The sequence below is a fragment of the Myotis myotis genome, unplaced genomic scaffold (genome assembly GCF_014108235.1).
Source record: "Myotis myotis isolate mMyoMyo1 unplaced genomic scaffold, mMyoMyo1.p scaffold_m19_p_3, whole genome shotgun sequence".
NCBI classification, from domain to species: domain Eukaryota; kingdom Metazoa; phylum Chordata; class Mammalia; order Chiroptera; family Vespertilionidae; genus Myotis; species Myotis myotis.
In genome coordinates this window covers 109,984,155-110,008,686 of record NW_023416335.1, presented here as the reverse complement: position 1 = coordinate 110,008,686, position 24,532 = coordinate 109,984,155, and the positions used below count along the sequence as shown (strand labels likewise).

General features: G+C 47.8%; 1 protein-coding gene across 4 annotated transcripts in view; it reads left to right on the top strand.

Moving 5' to 3' along the window:
- Positions 1–24,532, top strand: part of CENPJ (centromere protein J) — a 95,077-nt gene that overhangs the window by 3,821 nt on the left and 66,724 nt on the right. For 3 of the 4 annotated variants that reach the window (XM_036299719.1, XM_036299718.1, XM_036299722.1), the window contains exons 2-4: positions 19,155–19,663; positions 20,483–20,606; positions 23,860–24,159. In XM_036299719.1, coding sequence (XP_036155612.1) covers positions 19,220–19,663; positions 20,483–20,606; positions 23,860–24,159 — 868 coding nt within the window. In that variant the 5' untranslated portion in view covers positions 19,155–19,219. The remainder of the gene's footprint in view (positions 1–19,154; positions 19,664–20,482; positions 20,607–23,859; positions 24,160–24,532) is intronic. The other variant, XM_036299720.1, reaches the window with a different exon arrangement.

The following is a 24,532-nucleotide window of genomic DNA, read 5'->3' as shown; positions in this document are numbered from 1 at the left end:
AGCTAAAGCTGGCCCAGAATAAAAAGAAAAAAAGGAGCAGTTGGGAGCTTCAGTCACCTGTGAGCCTGAAAACAGCCCTCAGCCCTCACCCAGACTGGCCAGGCACCCAGTGGGGACACCCACCCTGAAGGGTGTGTGACCAGCTGCAAACAGCCATCATCTCCTCATCCAGGCTGGCCAGGCACCCCAGTGCGGACCCCCACCCTGAAGGGTGTGTGACCAGCTGCAAACAGCCATCATCCCCTCATCCAGGCTGGCCAGGCACCCCAGTGGGGAACCTCACCCTGATCCAGGACACCCTTCAGGGCAAACAAGCCAGCCCCCACCGATGCACCAGGCCTCTATTCTATATAGTAAAAGAGTAATATGCCTCCCAGAACCGGGATCAGCGGAGCCGCGAGGCCTCCAGGCACCAGGATCAGTGTGATGGGGCAGCGCCCAAACCCCCTGATTGCCCTGCTGCTCTGTGTGTGACAGGGGGCGGGGCCACAACCTCCCTATCGGCCTTGCTCTGTTCGTGACAGGGGAAGGCGCCCCAACCCCCTGATCAGCCCTGCTCTGTGCCTGATAGGTGGGAGCTCCCCAACCCCCTGATCGCCCTGCGGCTCTGTGTGTGACAGGGTGCGGCGCCCCAACACCCCCACTCCACGGGCCCTGCTCTGTGTGTGACGGGGTAGAGCCATAACCTCCCCATTGGCCCTTCCCTGAGTGTGAGAGTGGCGGCGCCCCAACCCCCTGATCGGCCCAGCACTGTGGGTGATAGAGGGCGGCGCCCCAACCCCCCTGCCCCTCCGCCCCCCACGGGCCCTGCTCTGTGTGTGATGGGGTAGAGCCATAACCTACCCATCGACCCTGCCCTGAGTGTGAGAGTGGCGGCGCCCCAACCCCCTGATCGGCCCTGCTCTGTGTGTGACGGGGCGGTGCCCCAACTCCCCTATCGGCCCTACTCTGTGAGTGACAGGGGGGAGCTCCCCAACCCCCTGATCGGCCCTGTTCTGTGTGTGACAGGGGGCGGTGCCCTAACTCCCCTATTGGCCCTACTCTGTGAGTGACAAGGGGGAGCTCCTCAAACCCCTGATCGGCCCTACTCTGTGAGTGACAGGGGGGAGTTCCCCAACCCCCTGATGGGCCCTGCTCTGTGCGTGACAGGGGGGAGCTCCCCAACCCCCTGATGGGTCCTGCTCTGTGCATGACAGGGGGGAGCTCCCCAACCCCCTATCGACCCTGCTCTGTGCGTGACAGGGGGGAGCTCCCCAACCCCCTGATTGACCCTGCTCTGTGTGTGACAGGGGGAGCTCCCCAACCCCCTGATGGGCCCTGCTCTGTGTGTGACAGGGGGCAGCGCCCCAACCCCCTGATTGGCCCTGCTCTGTGTGTGATGGGGTGGCACCGCAACCTCCCCATCGACCCTGCCTTGAGTGTGACAGGGGCCGGTGGCCCAACCCCCCAATCGGCCCTACCCTGAGCGTGACTGAGAGTGGCATCGCAACCTCCCAATCCGCCCTGCTCTGTGCATGACAGGGGGCGGCGCCCCAACTCACCAATCGCCCTGCTCTGAGCCCGACCAGGGGCTGCACCTAGGGATTAGGCCTGCCCTCTGCCACCCGGGAGCAGGCCTAAGCCAGCAGGTCATTATCTCCCGAGGGGTCCCAGACTGCGAAAGGACACAGGCCGGGCTGAGGGACCCCCCCCGCCCCCGAGTGCACAAATTTTTGTGCACTGGCCCTCTAGTCCTATCTAATAAAAGAGAAACTTAGTAATTAGCGTACGACCGCTACCCTTCCCATTGGCTAATCAGGGTGATATGCAAATTAACTGCCAGCCAAGATGGCGGCCGGCAGCCAGACAGCTTGAAACTAACATGAGGCTTGCTTGCTTCAGTGACGGAGGACTCCAACGTACCTGCCTGCCGCTGCAGTCCTCTGAGCTGCAACTCTAAGCAACTATGTAACAAATATAGAAGCTAAACAAAACCCCAGAAACCTGCTTTAGTCCGCCGGGCTTCAGCCAGGAGGATCGCAACATTGTAATCAAAGGCCAGAAACCTACTTTCAGCAGCAGAGGCCTAAGAGCTGGAGCCAAGCCTCAAAGCTAAAGCTGGCCCAGAATATAAAAAAAAAAAAGGAAAAAAGGAGTGGTTGGGAGCTTCAGTCACCCCCAGCCTGAAAACAGCCCTCAGCCCCTCACCCAGACTGGCCAGGCACCCCAGTGGGGACACCCACCCTGAAGGGTGTGTGACCAGCTGCAAACAGCCATCATCCCCTCACCTAGGCTGGCCAGGCACCCCAGTGGGGACCCCCACCCTGATCCAGGACACCCTTCAGGGCAAACCAGCCGGCCCCCACCCGTGCAGCAGGCCTCTACCCTATATAGTAAAAGGGTAATATGCCTCCCAGCACCGGGATCGGCAGAGTTGCGAGGCCTCCAGGCACCGGGATCAGCGTGACAGGGGGCAGTGCCCAAACCCCCTGATCGTCCTGCGGCTCTGTGTGTGACAGGGTGCGGCGCCCCAACTCCCTGATCAGCCCTGCTCTGTGTGTGACAGGGTGCGGTGCCCCAACCTCCCCCCCCCCCCCCATGGGCCCAGCTCTGTGTGTGATGGGGTAGAGCCATACCTCCCCATTGGCCCTGCCCTGAGTGTGAGAGTGGCGGCGCCCCAACCCCCTGATTGGCCCTCCTCTGTGGGTGATAGAGGGCAGTGCCCCAACCCCCTGTTGGGCCCTGCTCTGTGCGTGACAGGGTACAGAGCCCCAACCCCCCCGATGGGCCCTGCTGTGTGAGTGACAGGGGGCAGTGCCCCAACCCCCTGATTGGCCCTGCTCTGTGCGTGACGGGGTTGCGCCGCAACCTCCCCATCGACCCTGCCTTGAGTGTGACGGGATGGTGCCCCAACCTCCCAATCGGCCCTACCATGAGCGTGACTGAGGGTAGCATCACAACCTCCCGATCGCCCTGCTCTGTGCATGACTTGGGGCGGCGCCCCAACTCCCCAATCGGCCCTGCTCTGAGCCCGATCAGGGGCTGCACCTAGAGATTGGGCCTGCCCTCTGCCACCCGGGAGCAGGACTAAGCCAGCAGGTCATTATCTCCCGAGGGGTCCCAGACTGCGAGAGGGCACAGGCCTGGCTGAGGGACCCCCTTTCCCTCCGAGTGCACAAATTTTTGTGCACCAGGCCTCCAGTCTACATATAAAAGCCTAATATGCTAAGTGTCCAACCGTTTCAACTGTTTGCTATGACATGCACTTACCACCAGGGGGCAGACACTCCAACTGGTAGGTTAACTTGCTGCTGTGGTCTGGCCAATTGATCGGAACTGGGCGAGACACGGGCTGGACTGGCCCTGGAGCCAACCTCACGCGTTCCCTCCCCAGCCTCTAAAATATTTATTCTAATTAATTTTCTTTCAGTGTGTACAAATCTGTGCACTGGGCCTCTAGTATGCATATAAGATCTTTGGTTTATTCCCCGCCACATCTCCTTCCCCCGGCCCTGTCCCCTTTCTTTTGGAGATTTGTCAATCTGTTTCATGCCTCTGGTTCTGTTTTATTCATCAGTTTATTTTGTTCATTAGATTTCTTCGTTTATTTTGATTTTTAGATTCAATTGTTGATAGATATGTATTTATTACTATTTTATTGTTGATATTTTGGTTCTTTTTCTTCCTGTTCTTCCTCCTCTTCTTAAGGAATACCCTTCAACATTTAATGTAATACTGTTTTGGTGGTGATGAACTTCTTTAGCTTTTTCTTATCTGTGAAGCTCTTTATCTGACATCAATTCTAAATGATAGCTTTGCTGGATAGAGTAATCTTGGTTGTAGGCACTCAGTTTAAATATTTCTTGCCACTCCCTTATGGCTTGCAAAGTTTCTGTTGAGAAATCAGCTGACAGTCATATGGGCATTCCTTTGTAAGTAACTAACTGCTTTTCTCTTGCAGCTTTTAAGATTCTCTCTTTGTCTTTAATCTTTGACATTTTAATGATGATGTGTTTTGGTGTGGTCCTCTTTGGGTTTCTCTTGTTTGGGACTTGCTGTGCTTCTTGGACTTGGAAGTTTATTTCTTTCACTGGGTTGGGGAAAATTTCTGTTATTATTTCTTCAAATAGGTTTTCAATTTCTTGCTCCCTCTCGTCTCTTTTCAGCACCCCCATGATGTAAATGTTGGTATGCTTCAAGTTGTCTCAGAGGCTCCCTACACTATCTTCATATTTTTGGATTCTTTTTTCTTTTTTTTTCTCTTTTTTCTTTTTACTCTTTTGCATAGGTGTTTTTTGCTTCTTTATATTGCACATTGTTGATTTGATTCTCAGAATCCTCTACTCTATTGTTGAATTCCTATAAATTATTCTTTATTTTAGTTAGTGTATGCTCACTTTATGACTGGTCTTTTTCATTTCTTTGATGGTCTCACGAAGATTTTTGAAATTCACATTAAGATCACTGAAGCTCTCATTAACATCTTGAGCAATCTTAATAACCATTGTTTTGAACTCTGTATCTAGTAGTTTGCTTGCATCCATTTTATTTAGTTTTCTTTCTGGAGATTTCTTCTGTTCTTTCATTTGTGATGTGTTTCTTTGTCTCTGCATTTTGGCTGCTTCCTTATGTTTGTTTCATTGTATTAGGTAGAGCTGCACTGTCTCCTGGATTGGTAGAGTGGCCTTGTATATTAGGTGTCCTGTAGGGCCCAGTGGCTCAGCCTCCCAATTACCTGAGCTGGGCACTCTAGGTGTGTAGCTGTGTGGACTGTGGGCACAGTCTTATAGTTGAGACTTGATTGCTGTTGGTGTCACTGGGAGGAATTGACCTCTAGGCCAATTGGCTGTGAGGACCAGCTGCAAATACAGTGGGAGAGCTGCTGTGCAAGAAACCCCCCTATGGAGCAGGACTTGCTTCAAGTGAGGATTTGGTGCTCACTGAGTCTGCCCCTTGAGTGTTTTGCTTGTGGATGTGTAGAGTTGTAATATGGTAAGGTCTGAAGCTGTCCACTGGGTGCACTGGCTCTGGGGCCTCCCAAGAGTTACAAAGTCAGCCACTGCCTCGGGTTACCGGGAAGGTGCCATAGAGTGATCTGCAGATGATTGCTACTTGTATTGGGCTTAGAAGTGCACAGGAGAGGCCAAGCTGTGAAGCAAGGCAGGCTAGTGCTAATGTCGGGTCTTGGAACTGTTATTTATTTTTTTAAGGTTCACTTTTTTATTATACTTTTTACATTAAATCTTTATTATTGAAGGTATTACATATGTCCCCCTTTTCCCCTCATTGATACCTTCTAGCCCACTCTTGTCCTCCACCCCAGGCCTTCACACCACCCTATTGTCTGTGTTCATGGTTATGTATCTACTAGAGGCCTGGTGCACGAATTTGTGCACAGGTGGGGTCCCTTGGCATGGCCTGCAGGGATTGGGCCGAAACCAGCAGTCCAATGCCGCCTGCTGCTCCTGCCGGCTGCTCCCACTCATCCTGGCCCCACTGCACCTGCTGCGGAGCTCGCGCTCAGTCAGTCTTGATCGGGAAAGGCTCGCGCCACCACCGCAGCTCTTGCCAGCTGTGAGCCCTGTGTTTAGCACTCGTTCTGAGGAGGGTTGGGGAGGCCAGGACGGGATCGGCCCTCCAGGTGGGCGGTGGTATGCCCTTGCCGGCCAGGATACAGATCTGTCCTGCTGATGTTTGCACCAGTTGTCGGGAGCCACTTGGTGGAAGCTTTTATATCGTTTCTTCCATGCAGAGTGTCTAGGGAAGGGAAGTGGCATGGTGCCCGAGGCCAACTTCCAGGAGGCTGGCAGTGCTGTTGGGATCGTGGGCGAGGTGCTGGTCTGTCGGTGCCGGCAGGACTACTGAGGGAGATTGAACCTGTAGGACTACTGAGGGAGTGAGTAGCTGCCTCTGGGCTGGTGGGCCACCGGGATGGGTCGGTCAGCTGAGTGGCACTCCTGCTGTGGGAGTGCACTGACCACCAAGGGGCAGCTCCTGTGTTGAGCGTCTGCCCCCTGGTGGTCAGTGCGCATCATAGCAACTGATCGACTGGCTGTTCGGTCGCTTAGGCTTTTATATATGTACTAGGGGCCCGGTGCACGAAATTCGTGCACTGGGGGGGGAGTGTCCCTCAGACCAACCTGCCCCCTCTCACATTCTGGGAACCCTCAGGGGATGTCCTATTGACAGCTTAGGCCCGCTCCCTGCTCCCCTTGGGGAGCGGGCCTAAACTGCTGTCTGGTCTCCCTTTGTGGGAGGTGACTGTGCTGATCAGGGGAAGGAACCAGCCCCATAACCCTGCTGCTGCAGCTACTGCCAGTCACTGCAGCCAGCAAGGTTTTTTCATCAACACAGACTCCAGTCCCGTCACCATGAAAAAATGACAACTTTTTTTAGGCATTTTCAAGATGTGTCTTTCAGATAATAATAATTTCTTTATTATTTTTTTATCCTCACCTGAGGATATGTTTCCATTGATTTTTAGAGAATGTGAAAGAGAAAGGGAAAGACAGAGAGAAACATTAAAATGAGAGGAACACTTTGATTGGTTGCCACCTGCATGAGCCCTTACCTGAGCCCTGGCCAGGGAGGAGCCTGCAACCTAGGTACATGCCCTTGGTCAGAATTGAACCCAGACCCTGCCATCGGCAGGCCAAGGCATTATCCACTGAGCCAAAGTGGCTAGGGCAGGATATGACATTTCTTAGCCCTCCAGCAGCGGACCTTCGTTTTTTTCACCAGGAGTGTGATGAAAAACCCTAGATCACCGTTTTGGATTGTTATAACCCAAGTTATTAAGAATATTACCAGTGGCAGACAGGGAGCTTAACCAATGAGCGGTCAGAAAAGGTGCTTCCTCTGTAGTTTACACCAATCTGCGGCTTGGCACCCCACCCACCCCCACCCTAGGCTTGACGCCTCTGGCCCAGGCTTCAGGCCTGGGAAGGGGAACCCCATCTCCCCTGATCACGGGCTCCACCCTTGCCCAGGCCTGATGCCTTGGGCAGAGGCGTCGACCCCCATCACCCTTCGATTGCCAGATTGGCCCCTTGCCCAGGCCTGATGCCTCTGCCAGAGGTGTAAGGCCTGGGCAGGGGACCCCCATCTCCCTCCCATAGCTGGCTCCACCCCCCGTCCAGGCCTGATGCCTCTGGCCCAGGTATCAAGCCTGAGCAGGGGACCCACACATCCCTCCGATTGACGGCTCCACCCTCCACCCAGGCCTGACGCCTCTGCCAAGGCGTTGACTCCCATCACCCTCCAATCGCAGGATTGGCCCCTTGCCCAGGCCTGACGCCTCTGCAGGGGACCCTCATTTCCCCCTGATCACTGGCTCTGCCCCCTGCCCAGGCCTGATGCCTCTGGCCCAGGCATCAGGCCTGGGCAGGGGACCCCCAGACCCCTCCGATTGCCGGCTCCGCCCCTGGCCCAGGCCTGATGCCTCTGGCCCAGGATTTAGGCCTGGGCAAGGGACCACCCTCTCTCCCCCCAACCCCCATCACCGGCTCCGCACTTGCCCAGGCCTGATGGCTCGGCCAGAGGCGTCGACCCACATCACACTCCAATCACCTGATCAGCCCCTTGCCCAGGCCTGACGCCTCCGCCAGAGGTGTCAGGCTTGGACAGGGGACCCCCATCTCCCCCCATCACTGGCTCTGACCCCGCCCAGGCCTGATGCCTCTGGCCCAGGCATCAGGCCTGGGCAGGGGACCCCCATCTCCCTCTGATCGCTTGCTCCACCCCCCGCCCAAGCCTGACGCCTCTGACCCAGGCTTCAGGCTTGGGCAGGGGACCCTCATATCCCCCCAATCACAGGCTCCGCCCCCTGCCCAGCCTGATGCCTTGGCCAGAGGAGCTGACCTTCATCACCCTCCAATCGCTGGATCGGCCCCTTGCCCAGGCCTGAGGCCTCCGGCAGAGGTGTCAGGCCTGGGCAGGGAAGCCCCAGCCCCCTCTGATTGCTGGCTCCGCCCCCCACCCAGGCCTGATGCCTCGGCCAGAGGAGTTGACCCTCATCACCCTCCAATCGCCAGATCGGCCCCTTGCCCAGGCCTGAGGCCTCCGGCAGAGGTGTCAGGCCTGGGCAGGGGACCCCCAGCTCTCCTGTTGCAGGCTCTGCCCCTGCCCAGGCCTAATGTCTCTGGCCAAGGCATTAGGCCTGGGCAGGGGACCCCCAGCTCCCTACGATCGCTGACTCTGCCCCTGCCTAGACCTAACGCCTCTGGCCAAGGCATTAGGCCTGGGCAGGGGACCCCCAGCCACTCACGATTGCTGACTCCGCCCCTGCTCCCCGGGATGGCTGGTTCCGCCCCTGCCCAGGGGGACCCCCAGCTCCCCGCGGTTGCAGGCTCCGCCCCTGCCCAGGCCTAAGCCTCTGGCCAAGGCCTTAGTCCTGGGCAGGGGACCCCCAGCTCCCCGGACTGCCGGCTCCGCCCCTGCCCAGCTCCCATTGCCGGCTCCACCCCTGCTTCCCGCTATTACTGGCCTGGCGGCAAAGGCACCGGGTTCCCTGCCCCCGGCTCTTAGCTCCCCCCTGGGTTTCTGATCACCGTCAGTGGCAGGGGGCTTCTTCCGTCCTTTCCCTTTCGCCTCCCAGCATTGTGCCTACATATGCAAATTAACCTCCATCTTTGTTGGCGGTTAACCGCCATCTTAGTTGGCAGTTAATTTGCATATCGCCCTGATTAGCCAATTGGAAGGGTAGCGGATGTATGGCTAATTACCATGTTTCTCTTTTATTAGATAGGACTAGTGGCCCAGTGCACGAATTCTTGCACCTTGAAAGAAACTGTGGGCTGCCAGGCTGCAGTGGGCACAGGGGTGGGTTTTGGCCGGCCCATTCTGCCGTGGCCCCCAGTCCCCTGTCTGCCAGCAGCCCCACTCCTGCCGTTGCCACTCCCACGTGCTGACTGTGCCAGCCCCGCTTGCACCTTCTGATGGCGTGGAGTGATTGGGGCCAGTGCCAGCAGCGGGTGCAAGCTGGGCCAGCGCCATCAGCAGGTGCGAGTGGCGGCTACTGCCCCAGTTGCCCCTCAGGAGCAGGGGGAGGTGGAGAAGCCCTCAGGGGCGATTGGGACCCGCGCTGGGCAGCAGTGGGTGTGAGTGGTGGCTCTGGCACCAGCTGCAGGTATGAGTGGGGCTGGCGCTGGCAGCAGGTGTGAGAGGGGGCTGCTGGCCCCGATCACCCCTTAGGAACAGGGGGAGGTGGAGAAGCCCTGAGGGGCAATCGGGGCCGGCAGCCACTGCTTGTACCCGCTGATGGCGCTGAGTGATTGGGGCTGGCAGTGGGTGTGAGCGGCAGCGGGTGCGATTGGGGCCAGCACCAGCAGCATGTGCGAGCACTGGGCGGGACTGCGGTGTGTGGGAGCAGAGAATTTTCAGTAACCACCAGAGGCTTGCCCTGATGACAGCGACCAGCACCCCGCCATGGTTTGGCACCCCCTCTCGCCTGCTCCACCATCCTGCTGTGACCAACACCTGACATGTTCCATGCTCTGCCGCCTGCTGCCGATGCCCGCCATGTTCTGCGCATGCCCCCTGGTGGTCAGCTCACATCATAACGACTGGTTGTTCTATTGTTCTGCTGTTTGGTCTATTTGCATATTAGCCTTTTATATATAGGATAGATGCACACAAGTTCTTCGGTTGATCTCTTCCCACCGACCCATCCACCCCTGCCTTCCCTTTGAGATTCCACAGTCTGTTCTATACTTCTATGTCTCTGGATTTATTTTGTTTATCAGTTTATTCTGTTCATTAGATTCCACATATGAGTGAGATCATGTGATACTTGTTTATCTCTGACTGGCTTATTTTGCTTAGTATAATACTCTCCAGGTCCAGCCATGTTAACTCAAAGGGTAAGAGATCCTTCTTTTTACTGCTGTATAGTATTCCATGGTATAAATGTACTACATCTTTTTTATCCACTCATCTACTGTTGACAACTGGGCTGTTTCCAGATATTAGCTATTGTAAATTGTGCTGCTATGAACATAGGGATGCATACCTTCATTCTGATTGGTGTTTTGGGTCTCTTAGGATATATTCCTAGAAGTGGGATCACTGCATCAAATGGACGTTCCATTTTTAATTTTTTGAGGAAACTCCATACTGTTTTCTATAATGGCTATACCAGTCTGCATTACCACCAGCAGTGTACTAGGGTTCCCTTTTCTCTATATCCTCCTCAGCACTTGTCATTTGCTGATTTGTTCATGATAGCCATTCTGACAGGTATGAGGTAATACCTCATTTTCATTTTAATTTGTATATCTCTGATGATCAGTGACTTTGAGCATTTTTTCATATGTCTCTTGGCCATCTGTATGTCAGCTTTGGAGAAGTGTCTGTTTAGATTCGTTGCCCATTTTTTAATTGGGTTGTTTGCCTTCCTTTTGTTAAATTGCATGAGTTCCTTTATCAGATGTATCATTGCCAAAAATGCTCTCCCATACAGTGGGCTCCCTTTTTGTTTTGTTGATGGTTTCTTTTGCTGTGCAGAAGCTTTTTATTTTGATGTAGTCCCATTTTTTAATTTTCTCCTTGGTTTCCTTTGCCCTAGGACCATGGTTGGCAAACTGCGGCTTGCGAGCCACATGCGGCTCTTTGGCCCCTTGAGCGTGGCTCTTCCTAAGCCTTAGGAGTACCCTAATTAAGATAATAACAATGTACCTACCTATATAGTTTAAGTTGAAAAAATTTGGCTCTCAAAAGAAATTTCAATCATTGTACTGTTGATATTTGGCTCTGTTGACTAATGAATTTGCCGACCACTGACCTAGGAGATGTATCCATAAACATATTGCTATGAGAGATGTGTGAGATTTTGCTGCCTATGGTTTCTTCTAGGATTTTTATGGTTTCATGCCTTACATTTAAATTGAAGTCATATACATTTTGAGTTCATTCTTGTGTGGTCTAGTTTCATTTTTTTGCATCTATCTTTTCAATTTTACCAACACCACTTATTGAAGAGACTGTCTTGCCTCAACTGTATGTTCTTGCCTCCTTTGTCAAATATATAATTGAGCATAATGACTTGGGTCGATTTCTGGGGTCTCTGTTCTGTTCCATTGATCCTGTTCTTGTGCCAGTACCAGGCTGTTTTGGTGCAGTAGCTTTGTAGTATAACTTTATATCAGGTATTGTGATCCCTACAACTTTGTTCTGCTTTTTCATGATTGCTTTAGCTATTCAGGGTCTTTTTTGGTTTCATATGCATTTTTGGAGTGTTTATTCTAGATCTGTGAACTATGCTGTTGTTGTTTTGATAAGGATTGCATTGAATCTGTAGATTGCTTTGTGTGGTATGGACATTTTAATGATATTAATTGTACCAATCCATGAACATGGTAGATTCTTCCACTTATTTATATCTTCCTCTGTCTCTTTTTTCAATGTATTGTAGCTTTCCGAGTACAAATCTTTTACCTCTGGTTAAGTTTATTCCTAAGTATCTTAATTTTTTTGTTTCAATGGTAAATGGGATTGCTTATTTAGTTTCTCTTTCTGAGAATTCATTATTGTGTAAAAAATGCCATCAATTTCTGGGTGTTGATGCTTTGCTTTTTTTTTTTTTTTGCATCCTTCCATGAGCTGGGATTTAAAAAAAAATTTAAATTCTTTATTGTTGAAAGTATTACATATGTCTCCTTTTCCCCCCATTGATCTATCTCTCCACAGCTGCTCCCACTCCCCAGCACATGTCCTCACTCTCTGTGTCCAGTGGTTATGCTTATATGCTGCATACAAGTCCTTTGGTTGATCTCTTAACCCTAACCCCCCCACCCCCCAACACACACACCCCTGCCTTCCCTCTGACGTTTGACCATCTGTTCCATGTTTCTATGTCTCTGGATCTATTTTTCTTCATCAGTTTACGTTGTTCATTATATTTCTCAAATGAGTGAGATCATGTGGTACTTATCCTTCTCTGTGGATATTGATTTTGTATCCTGCTACATGGCTGCATTCCTTTATTAAATCCAGTATTTTTTGGTGGGGCCTTTAGGGTTTTCTGTGTACAATATCATGTCATCTGCAAATAATGAGAGTTTCACTTCCTCCTTTCCAATTTGGATGCCTTTTATTCTTGTTTGATCGCTGCGGCTAGGACTTCCAGCACTATTAAATAATAGTGGTGAAAACAGACATTTCTGTCTTGTCCCTGCTATTAGGGGAAATGGTTTTAGTTTTTGCCCATTCAGTATGATGTTCGCTGTAGGTTTGTCATATATGGTCTTTATTATGTTGAGGTATGATCCCTCTATTCCCACTTTGCTGAGAGTTTTTATAAAAAAAAACTAGAGGCCCAGTGCACAAAAATTTGTGCACTGGAGGGGAGTCCCTCAGCCCAGCCTGTCCCCTGTCATATCCTGGGAGCCCTTAGGGATGTCCTACTGATGGCTTAGGCCCGATCCCTGCTCCCCTTGGGGAGCGGGCCTAAGCCACAGTCTGGCCTCCCTTTGTGGGAGGCGACTGGGCTGATCAGGGGAAGCCCCATCACCCCGCTGTTGCAGCCACTGCCAGTCACCGCAGCCAGCAAGGTGTTTTCATCAACAAGGACTCAAGTCCCTTCGCCATGAAAAAATGACAGCTTTCTTTAGGCATTTTCAAGATGTGTCTTTCATAGGATATGACATTTCTTTCTTTTTTTTATCCTCACGTGAGGATATATTTCCATTGATTTTTAGAGAATGTGGAAGAGAAAGGGAAAGACAGAGAGAAACATCAAAATGAGAGGACCACTTTGATTGGTTGCTTCCTGCATGAGCCCTGACCTGGGCCTGGGCCAGGGAGGAGCCTGCAAACTAGGTACATGCCCTTAGTCAGAATTGAACCCAGACCCTGCCGTGGGCAGGCCGAGGCATTATCCACTGAGCAAAACCGGCTAGGGCAGGATATGACATTTCTTAACCCTCCAGCAGTGGACCTTCCCTTTTTTCTCCAGGAGTGTGGTAAAATACCCTAGATCACCTTATTGGGTTCTTTTTTTAAATTCTTTATTAGTTAAGGTATTACAAATGTGTCCTCATCCCCTCCATTAAACCCCCATCTCCCCCCGCCCCCCCCCCCCCCCCCCCCCACTTATTGGGTTCTTATTACCCAACTTACTAAGAATATTACCAGTGGCATACAGGGAGCTTAGCCAATGAGCAGTCAGAAAAGGTATTTCCTCTGTAGTTCACACCAATTGCCAGCTTGGCCCCTGCCCAGGCCTAACGCCTTTGGCCCAGTCATTAGGCCTGGGGAGAGGACCCCCAGCTCCCGCAATCGTCCGCTCTGCCCCTGCCCAGGCCTAACACCTGTGGCAGAGGCATTAGGCCTGGGCAGGGGACCCCCAGCTCCTGCAATCATCAGATCCGCCCCTGCTTCCCATGATCACTGGCTCTGCCCCTGCTCCCCATCATCGCTGGCTTCCTCCCTGCTCCCCGCCATCGCCGGCTCCGCCCCTGCTCCCCACTATCGCCATCGCTGGCTCCGCCACTGCCCAGGCCTAACGCCTCTAACTGAGGTGTTAGGCCTGGGCAGGGGATCCCCAACTCACCGCCATCCCCGGCTCAGCCCCCGCTCCCTGCCATTGCCAGCTCCGCCCCTGCCCAGGCCTAACGCCTGTGGCAGAGGCATTAGGCCTGGGCAGGGGACCCCTAGCTCCCCGCCATTGCTGGCTCCCTCCCTGCTCCCTGCCATCGCCAGCTCCGTCCCTGTCCAGGCCTAACGCCTGTGGCCAAGGCGTTAGGCCTGGGCAGGGGACCCCTAGCTCCCCACCATTGCCGGATTCTGCCCCTGTTCCCCGCCATCGCCGGCTCCGCCCCTGCCCAGGCCTAACTCGTTAAGGCATTAGGCCTGGGCAGGGGACCCCTCAGCTCTGATTGCAGGCTCTGATTGCTGCTGGGCACCTACTTATGCAAATTAACCACCATCTTTGTTTGGTTAATTTGCATACTCATCCTACTGGCTGGTGGGCATAGCGAAGGAATGGTCAATTTGCATGTTCGTCTATTATTAGGTAAGATGGGTGTTGGATTTTGTTGAATACTTTTTCTGCATCAATTGATATGATCATATCATTTTGTCTTTCAATCTTTTTATGTGATATGTATCATGTGTATTGATTTGCAAATACTGTACTTGCCTTGCAACCCTGTAGTAAATCCCACTTGGTCATGGTGTATATTCTTTTTAATATGTTGCTGGATTCAATTTGCTAATACTTTGTTGAGGATTTTAACAACCATGTTCATTAGGGATATTGACCCATAGTTCTCTTTCTTGTAGTGTCTTTATCTGGTTTTGAAATTAGGATAATGTTGGCCTCATAAACAGAGCTTGGAAGTGTTTCTTCCTTTTGGAATTTTTGGTATAGTTTGAGCAGGATAGTGTAAGTTGTCCTTTGAAGGTTTGGTAAAACTCCCCTGTGAAGCCATCTGGACCAGGGCTTTTTTTGCTGAGATTTTTTTGATTACTGCTTCTATTTCATCAGTTGTTACTGGCCTATTTAGGTTTTTTGATTCTTCCTGATTCAGTTCTGATAGATTGTATATTTTTTGTGGTGGGGGGGAATTTTTTTTATTTCCTTCACATTGTCCAGCTTGTTGGTATATAGTTGTTCATAGGGTTTTCTTACAATCCTTTGTATTTCTGTGGTGTCTGTTGTTACTTCACTGCTTTAGTTTTTTTTTTAAATCTTTTTTTTTTTTTTAAGATATTACAAATAGTAGTACATGTATCTCTTTTTTTCCCCCATTGACCTCTCCCTGGACTCCCCTCCCCCCTCCTCCCCCCAGCACTTGCTTTCGTCCCCCCGTCCCCAGTGACTTGCATCTGTTGGTTATGCTTATATGCATGCATACCCTAGGAATATATCCCAAGAAAACAGAAACACCAATCAGAAAGGTTATATGTATCCCTATGTTCATAGTAGTGCAATTTACAATAGCTAAAATTTGGAAACAGCCTAAATGCTTTAGTTTTTGATTTTATTTATTTGGGTCTACTATCTTGTTTCTTGATGAGTCTGGTTCAACAATCTTGTTTGTGTTTTCAAAGAAACAGCTCTTGATTTTTTTTTTTTTTATATTGTTCTTTTAGTCTCTATGTCATTTATTTCTGCTCCGATCTTTATTATTTCCTTCTTTCTACTAACTCTGGGCTTTTCTTGTTCTCTTCCTAATTCTTTAAGTTGTAGGGTTAAATAGTTTATTTTTAGTTTTTCTTGTTTTTTTTTTGTTTTTGTTTTTGAGGTAGGCCTGTAATGTTATGAACTTCCTTTTGCTGTGTCCCAGAGATTTTGGGTAGTTGTGTGTTCATTTTTGTTTGTTTCCAGGAAGTTTTTGACTTCTTTCTTGATCTCATTGGTAACTCATTCATTGTTTAATAACATGCTATTTAGCCTTCATGTGTTTGAGTGATTTTGATTGTTTTTACTGTAGTTGATTTCTAATTTCATTCATTTATTATCTGAGAAGATGCTTGATATGATTTCAATCTTCTTGAACTTGTAGAGACTTGTTTTGTATCCTAACATGTGATCTGTCTTTGTGAACGATCCATGTGCACTTGAGAAGAATGTATATTCTGCAGCTTTGGGGTGAAATGTTCTATAAATGTCAATTAAACCCATCTGATCCAGTGTGTCCTTTAGAGTCACTGTTTCCTTGTTAATTTTTTGTTTGGAAGTCAGCGGGGTGTTCAAGTTCCCTAATAAAAGCGTACCAATGTCAGTCATTCCCTTATATTCCTCTAGAAGTTATTAAATATATTTAAGTGCTCCTGTATTATGTGCATATATGTGTACCATGATTATATCCTCTTATTGGATTGACTGGGGGCCCAGTGCATGAAATTCGTGCACAGGTAGGGTCCCTAGGCCTGGCCGGTGATTAGGGCCAGCTGGGGCCTTCCTTCCCCTGGCTGTGGCACCGCCCCCTGGTGGTCAGTGCACGTCATAGCAAGCTGTTGAATTCAGGGTTGGTCAAACTCCCGAGGGGACAGTTTGCATATTAGCCTTTTATTAATAGGATTCCTTTAATATTATGTAATGACCTTTGTTGTCTCTTGTAATGGCCTTCAGTTCTTCATATTTTGTTAGATATGAATATTGCTATCCCAGCCTTTTTGTGTTTTCCATTTGCATGGATAATTTTTTCCATTCGTTCACTTTCATTTTGTGTGAGTCTTTTGTTTTGAGGTGGGTGTCTTGTAGACAGCATATAATTGGATTATGTTTTTCTATCCATTCTGCTACTCTATGCCTTTTGATAGGAGCATTTAATTCATTTACATTTCAGGTTATTGATAGTTACTCTTTTATTGCCATTTTAATTCTGTATGCCTGTTTCTCCATTTCTTCTTAGTACAGCAGTCTCTTTAGCATTTATTGCAGTGCTTATTTAGTGGTGACAAAGTGCTTTTTAGTCTTTTTTGTTTGGGAATCTCTTCATTTCACCATCTATATTGAATGATAGCCTTGCTTCATCTAGTAATCTTAGTTTCAGATACTTGCTTTTCATTACCTTGAATACTTCATGCCTTTCTCTTCTGGCATGTAGAGTTTCTGATGAGATATCAGATGACAGCTTTATGGGAGATCCTTTGTAGGTAACAATTTGCTTTTCTCTTGCTGCCTTTAAGATTCTCTCTTTGTCTTTAATTTTTGTCATTTTAATTATGATGTGTTGGGGCATGGGCCTGTTTGGGTTCTTCTTGCTTGTGCCTCCTGACTTGTGTAACTTTTTCCTTCACCAGGGTAGGGAAGTTTTCTGCCATTATTTCTTCAAACACATTCTCTACCCCTTGCTCACTTTCTTTCTTTTTCTTCTTCTGTTTTTTTTTACTCCCTTCCTCACTTTCTTCCCCTTCTGGCATATGTATTATGTGAATATTGTTACATTTCATGTTGTCTCTTAAGCTTCCTTAAGCTCTTTTCCTGTCTTTTAATTGTTTTTTCTTTTTGGTTTTCTGGTTAGGTGATTTTTTTCTGCCCTGTCTTCTAATTCACTGATGTGATCCTCGGCTTCTCCTGATCTGCTGTGTATTCCTTCCACCATGTTCTTTATTAGTGCCATGCCATTCTTCATATTTACTATATCTTTTCTCATGCTGTTTATATCTTTGCCATCATTATTCTGAACTCTATGTCTGTAAATTTCTTATCTCCATTTCATTTAGTAGTTCTTCTGGGGAATTCACTTGTTCTTTCATTTCTGTTTTGGTTTTTTTTTCTCTCCCCATTAAAAAAATATTTTTATTGATTTCAGAGTGGAAGGGAGAGGGCGAGAGAGATAGAAACATCAATGATGAGAATCATTGATCGCTGCCTCCTGCACTCCCCCTGATCGGCCCTGCTCTGTGGGTGATAGAGGGCGGTGCCCCCCCGGCCCCCCACGGGCCCTGCTCTGTGTGTGATGGGGTAGAGCCATAACCTCCCCATCGGCCCTGCCCTGAGTGTGACAGTGGCGGCACCCCAACCCCCTGATCCGCCCTGCTCTGTGTGTGACAGGGGGCGGTGTGCCAACTCCCCTATTGGCCCTACTCTGTGCATGACAGGGGGGAGCTCCTCAACCCCCTGATGGGCCCTGCTCTGTGCGTGACAGGGGGGAGCTCCCCAACCCCCTGATCGGCCCTGCTCTGTGCGTGACAGGGGGCAGCTCCCCAACCCCCTGATTGGCCCTGCTCTGTGCGTGACAGGGGGTGGCGCACAACCTCCCCATCGACTCTGCCTTGAGTGTGACAGGGGGCGGTGCCCCAACCCCCCAATCGGCCCTACCCTGAGCATGACTGAGGGTGGCATCGCAACCTCCCAATCCGCCCTGCTCTGTGCATGACAGGGGGCGGTGCCCCAACTCCCCAATCGGCCCTGCTCTGAGCCCAACCAGGGGCTGCACCTAGGGATTGGGCCTGCCCTCTGCCACCCGGGAGCAGGCCTAAGCCAGCAGGTCGTTATCTCCCAAGGGGTCCCAGACTGCGAGAGGGCACAGGCCGGGCTGAGGCTCCCCCCCCCCCCCGAGTGCACAAATTTTTGTGCACCGGGCCCCTAGTATATATATAAAAGGCTAATAAGTGAAGTGTCCCCTCAGGAGTTTGACCAGGAGACCGGGAGTTTGATCACTCGCTATGATGTGTGCTGACCACCAGGGGACAGCACGGAATGAAGGAAGGCCCTGGCTGGTAGTGGTAGGCCCTGATTGACCCTGATCACCGGCCAGGCCTAGGGACCCTACCCATGCATAAATTTCATGCATTGGGCCTCTGGTCCTTTACTGAATTTATTTTCAATAATTTAACCTTAGTTGTGATTTAATTTAAATTAATTTTGGCAAACATCAAGTTTCTCCTCTCTGCCTGGAATGGATGGTGCTAGGCAGTGGTGAATATACAAATATCTTTAAGGAACTCATAGCTGGGTAGATTATGAACACAAAAGCAAAATACTACTAATAGTGGGATGAATGCCAAAATAGTAATGACAGAGACCTCTAGGCATACAGATAAGGGACTGCCTAGTGAGTATGTGGTTAGTATGATGTAGGAGTAAGGGGCATTAGAAAACCCGGCCAGGTAAAGCCGTGGGGGATGGTGACTTTTGTCCTGGAATTTGGGAGAGCATGGGTTCCCCAGTTGGGCAAAGAAGCAATGTTGTACTAGGGCTAGAAGCATGAAAGTGTTTAATGTGGGTGTTTTATATTGAGAGTGGCTTTTTTTCCTTTGGTAATCAAATAACTTAATGGTTCTCAACCTTCCTAATGCCGCGACCCTTTAATACAGTTCCTCATGTTGTGGTGACCCCCAACCATAAAATTATTTTTGTTGCTACTTCATAACTGTAATTTTGCTACTATTATGAATCGTAATGTAAATATCTGATATGCAGGATGTATTTTCATTGTTCGCGACCCACAGGTTGAGAACCACTGAAAGGTGGCTTAGCTTCCATAGTTTTAGGTCACGTGATTTAGCATTTGTATAAAGTCATCAGAATGATTAGATGAGAAGGAAACTTCAGTTTTTATCTACTGAACTTGGATATTTAAGACACTTTAAAAAAACATGTAGTTTAATGCCAAGAGCTTTGCTAAAGTCTTTTGCATATGAAATATTCAGTATGTTTTTTTGTGCTGGGTCAAGGTGTGGGTAGAATATCTTTAATACTTTTTGTTGGCTGTCTTCTACAGGTATTGGAAATTAATAGTTTTTCTAGTTTTTACATTATTTAAATACAGTAGAAAATTGGACTAAAATGTTCCTGATGCCAACTTCTTCAGAGTTGAACAGTAGGCAGAACTTCCTAACCCAGTGGATGACCAATCCTTCTCGGGCTGGAGTCATATTAAATCATGGATTTCCTATTTTGGAAGCAGATGAAGATAAGCGAGCAAATGTGAACATTTCCACCAGCTTTCCTGTTAAAGCCACTGATTTTTCAAATAGCTTGAACTTTATAACTAAAGAAGATTCACTTCATGAAGAACAGAAATTGGAGTCTAACAGCCCACACAGATTTCAGTCAGATAAATCTGAAACACACACCGTCTTTCCTTTGCCTAAAAAGGGACCACAATCAGTAGCATGTCAGGATGCTCCTGGACACTGGGAAGATAACAAAAGTGACTTTATCTCAGATCTTGCAACTGAATGCAAAGAAGTGGCTTATAAAGACCCACTTTTTAAAAAGCTTGAACAGGTACAAATAGGACTTGGCCTAATATGTATATGTGTTATTGCAGGTTTTTGTCTATGATGAAAGTCACCAGTTTCAGGTTCTCTTGCTTCTTCCCCTTTAGTGTGAAATGCTCAAAATACCAAATTTTGCCTTTGTCTAATGTAAAACATTAAAGTATGTTTAATATGTAAGACAAATAGAACATTTCAGATAATATCTTCAAGTTTCTACCTCATTTGGTAAAAACTAAATTAGAATTTGTTGATCAAATATTAGGGGAAAATGTTTCTTTTTTTAAAAAAATATATTTTATTGATTTTTTACAGAGAGGAAGGGAGAGGGAATAGAGAGTCAGAAACATCGATGAGAGAGAAACATCGATTCGCTGCCTCCTGCACACCCACTACTGGGGATGTGCCTGCAACCAAGGTACATGCCCTTGACCGGAATCGAACCTGGGACCCTTCAGTCTGCAGGCCGACGCTCTATCCACTGAGCCAAACTGGCCAGGGCTAGGGGAAAATGTTTGATCATAAATGTTCTGATTACCTATCCTATTTTAAGAATCAAAGGATTTATATGACTTTTTCTGTTTCTTAGTTGAGAGAGTCAATATGGTTTCCATCATAAAAAAATTGGATTTTAGAGTTTTGGTGGCAGATTTAGTTACTTAGGGATCCCTCTTTGAAACTCTTTTTTTTTTTTTTAAATTTTTTGATACTCTTTATTAGGGAAGATATAAAAAGGGGAGATGGGAGGGATTAAGATAAAGGTAAGGAGTGAAGGTTCATAAAAAATGTAAAGTCATTAATTTAATAAGTTAATTTTATGTTTAAAAAGCTGAAAGAGGTGCAGCAGAAGAAGCAGGAACAACTGAAGAGGCAACAGTTGGAACAACTGCAAAGACTCATGGAAGAGCAAGAGAAGCTGCTCACTATGGTGTCTGGGCAGCACACACTCCCAGGTATTTTTTGCTTACATGGGGTCTCCAATTAGTACAGTGATTGGCGGTTATACATATTTCTTATCTTGAATTGTTTGACAGGTTATTTCTACTATTCTCTTTCATATGTTGCAAACTCCAGTTTCTTTAGAGACTGTGCAGATACCTGAAACAGTGGTGGTGTAATATAATTGGGACAAGTGAAAGCTGTACCGTTCTGGAGCATATGTGTCCTTAAAAATATTCATTTATTTATGAAATAAAATTTTAAAAAGACCTAGTAGAATAAAAGATCTAGAGCCAAATTTGGTCTAGGGCTGCTGGTTTACAATAACTGCTCTGTATCATAGAGGTAAATATGTATAGAAGCCACTCTATTCAGTTAAAGAACCATACCAGAAATATTTTTTGTTTAGCAGATGACAGAATTCTTTTGTTCTATGTTCAATCAGTGAATAGCATGATGTGCTTATCAGGGGAAAAGTCTGTTAAAATGTGTCTGGAGCAGTGGTTTTGAAAGTTTGTTGATCATTCTTCATAGTAACAAAAACATTTTAAATCACGACTCATAATATCAAAGAAATTTCATAAATCAGTCTTTATTAGTGAGCCTGGCATGTAGCAAGAATCTTTTCTATTTTATTTATTCTATTCTATGTAAAAAAAAAAAAAAGCCAGTCCTGACCTGTTGCATCTGATGATAAAACGACTAATAGATTGTGTCCCACAGTTTGAAAACCAGTGTTCTGGAACAATGTGTGTCTCCTTGGTGCTACCTTTGAAGAGCCATACTTCACTGATTCAGGACAGTGCCTATTGTGTTCAGAGGTTGCATGGGCAGTGAGAATATAAAGAAGATAAGACATTGTCAAATGAGTGTGTGGGGTGTGATTGGCTGGGACTTGGGGAGTGATGGGAGTGGTAGGGATGAGATGAGTGGTTTAGTGATTTTGGATGTCACCAGTGACTGGATTCTTGCTGCCCCTCCTCCAAGATAGAAATCAAGAGAGGAAGTAAAACATGCAAAAGAAGGAGTTTACTGAAAACAAACTAGAGGGAAAGGAGAAACGGGAGAGCTGGGTGCATCAAGGGATCACACACTAATAAAGAATATAGCTCCCTCCCCTGGCCTGTGTTGCTCATAAAAAACTGGATTTTAGAGTTTGTTAGTGTGTTAGCCCATGTACTGAAGGGTTTTGGGTTTGATTCTTGGTCAAGGGCATGTACCTGGGTTATGGGTTTAATCCCTGGCCCCAATCCAAGAGTGTGTAGGAGGCAACCAATCAGTGTCTCTCTCTCACATCAATGTTTCTCCCTCCCTTCCACTGTCTGTAAAAATCAATGGAAAAAATATCATCGGGTAAGGATTAACAACAGCAAAAAGAATATGGCTTCTCGAACTACTGCCAGGGTCTGGTTCATGTAGGGCTCGGTTCTTCACCCAGGCACAGAGTAGATTTCTTTGCTTTCCAGGAACCCTTTGCTTTCGCTGGTGAATATCAAGTGCATGTGCAGAGCAGAACTGTTTTGGGAGTGCCTGAAGAGAAACCTTGAATTTATTTAGAAGAGGCTAAAAAAATTTTTTTTTTTGAAGAGCATTCTCATCTGTTTAAGGAGGCTTAGTCTGTGTGAATTCTTAAGAAAAACCTTTTTGAAAAAAACTGTGAGTGCATGGTGATGACTAATACACTGACTGCTGGTATAGTTGTATCCCAAGGTTCTGCTTTTGAGCGAAGCCACCAGGAGTTTCCACTTTGCTTTTGCACCGACAGTGCCTATGTCAGCACAGTGAAACATGCAAATACTTGCTTAATCCTATCTAATAAAGAGGGAATATGCTAATTGACCCTCACACCATCGCAAAGATGGTGGCGCCCATAGCCAATAAGGAGGGAATATGCTAATTGACTGCCCCGCCCTAAAAGATGGTGCCCACAGCCACAAGATGGCGGCACCCAGTCTCCTCAGCCCCGCCGGGGTGCCTGCCTCTGGAGTCCCCAGTCCCCTCAGCCTCCCAGCAGCCCAGGGCCGGCCAGAGGTGCAGGCAAGCCTTGGATGGCTGGGCCGCCTGAGGCTCAGGTAACCAGGGCTGGCCGAGGCTTGTGCTGCCGGCAGTGGCAGCAGCAGAGGTGTGATGGGGCGTTGCCTTCCCCTGATCGCTGGGTCGCCTCCCGCCCCTGAGGGTTCCCGGACTGTGAGAGGGGGCAGGCCGGGCTGAGGGACCCCCCCATCCAGTGCATGAATTTTCATGCACTGTGTCTCTAGTACTTTATAAAAATAGTTTGACCTGGTGCCTGATGCCCTGAAAGAGTCATGGAGACCTCCAGGGTTTGTAGACCACAGTTTGAGAATTGCTGCTTTGGGATACTGCTCTTTTATCAGTGATATGTTCAGATTGAAGTGGGATGACCATTAAGAATCAAGAATATTTAAATGGAGAGAGTATTGTTATAAAGGAAGGAAGTTGAACCTGATATTTAATAAGGATCTACCTGATGTCCGGTTTTATTTGTGGGCTAGGAGTAAGGTAGATAAGTGGCATGGTTCTTTTATGAAACATTTTCCATCCTGTGCTCATTCTAAAATTAATTGAGACAAAAGGAGAATAGAGGGGCAGTAGCAGGATGCCAAGGGGCTGGTACAGCAAGGCAGGATGGCTAGTATGGCTAGTATTGTCGCCTAACCTCCAAGAAGTAAGTACATGGGGAATCTTCTCTCTGTTTATTGGGTTATTTCAAAAGCACAGACTTAAACAAAACAGGAGAAGAATACTACAGGAAATTTAAACTACAGAAAAGTACAAAACAGAAAAATCACCCATAATTCCTTTCCTGAGGACACCAAAACGTCAACGGTAATCTGAAGGGAAGATACTTTTATATGCTGTAACACAGAACATGACCATTAGGGAACAGTTCAGATCATTTGTAACTGTCTGCATTGAAGCTGTCTAACTGTGTTTGTCATGGGACTGCAGAGCTGAGGACACCAGGAGTGCTTCTCACATTTGGCGCATGAGTGGTGCCTTATAGAGTTAGGCTGTGCTGCAGCTTTGCCTTATATACACTGTCTGCACGTAAACATGTTCTCAATTAAAATGATTTGAGGGTCACTTTGGACTTTTAAGTTTTTATGGTTTTGTTAAACACATTTTCCTAATAAGGAGGAAAAAATACTTTATCACTTTGGAGAAAACTTTGTGGTGGGATCACTGACGGGCAGAAGTGAAAATGTTAAAGAGAGACATCAGTTTGTTGATTTTTTTAATTGCAAGGTTTAACTCTGCTGCCTGATGATCAGAGCCAGAAGTACAGTTCTCCAGGAAGTTTAGCCACCATAGAGAAACCCAAACCCTTCTTACCATCATATATCCACCAGAATCAAACCCAAGAAAAAACATACACTTCCAACACTTTGTCCAATGAACAAAACAACTTCTGTAGAACTACTCATCAAGATTCTGTCTTAACTTCAAAAAGTGGTGCTTCTCCCAGTTTGTTTTATGAGGCACAATATCAAGAAGCACTTGTGAAAAAAAATGATTTGAAGGAAGAAAACCATAACTATCTTAAAGGTGAGTTACTTATATTTCTCTCTTCACTTAACCAAGAATGTTTACCAAGTTGCCGTAAAACAAGAAGAGTCCTTTATGAATTTTTCTCCTGTGCCCTTGGAGAAAAATGTGAGATCCTACATGCTGCATAGCCACTGAGCCTGAATTGGATGAAGAGTCAGACACAGAATTTGTGACTGTCCAAGAACAATCTCAGTACTCATGCTGACTTCAAAACTTGCATGGCAGCCTGGGAACTTCTAAAAGGAAGGCAAAAAGTTCGGTTGAACCATTTTTCTTTGAGAGCTTAGAAATATGTTGAGGTTGATTTAAAATGTATGTGGTGGTGGGGTCACTTGACAGAAGATGTAATATGCAAGAAAAAAGTTGATGA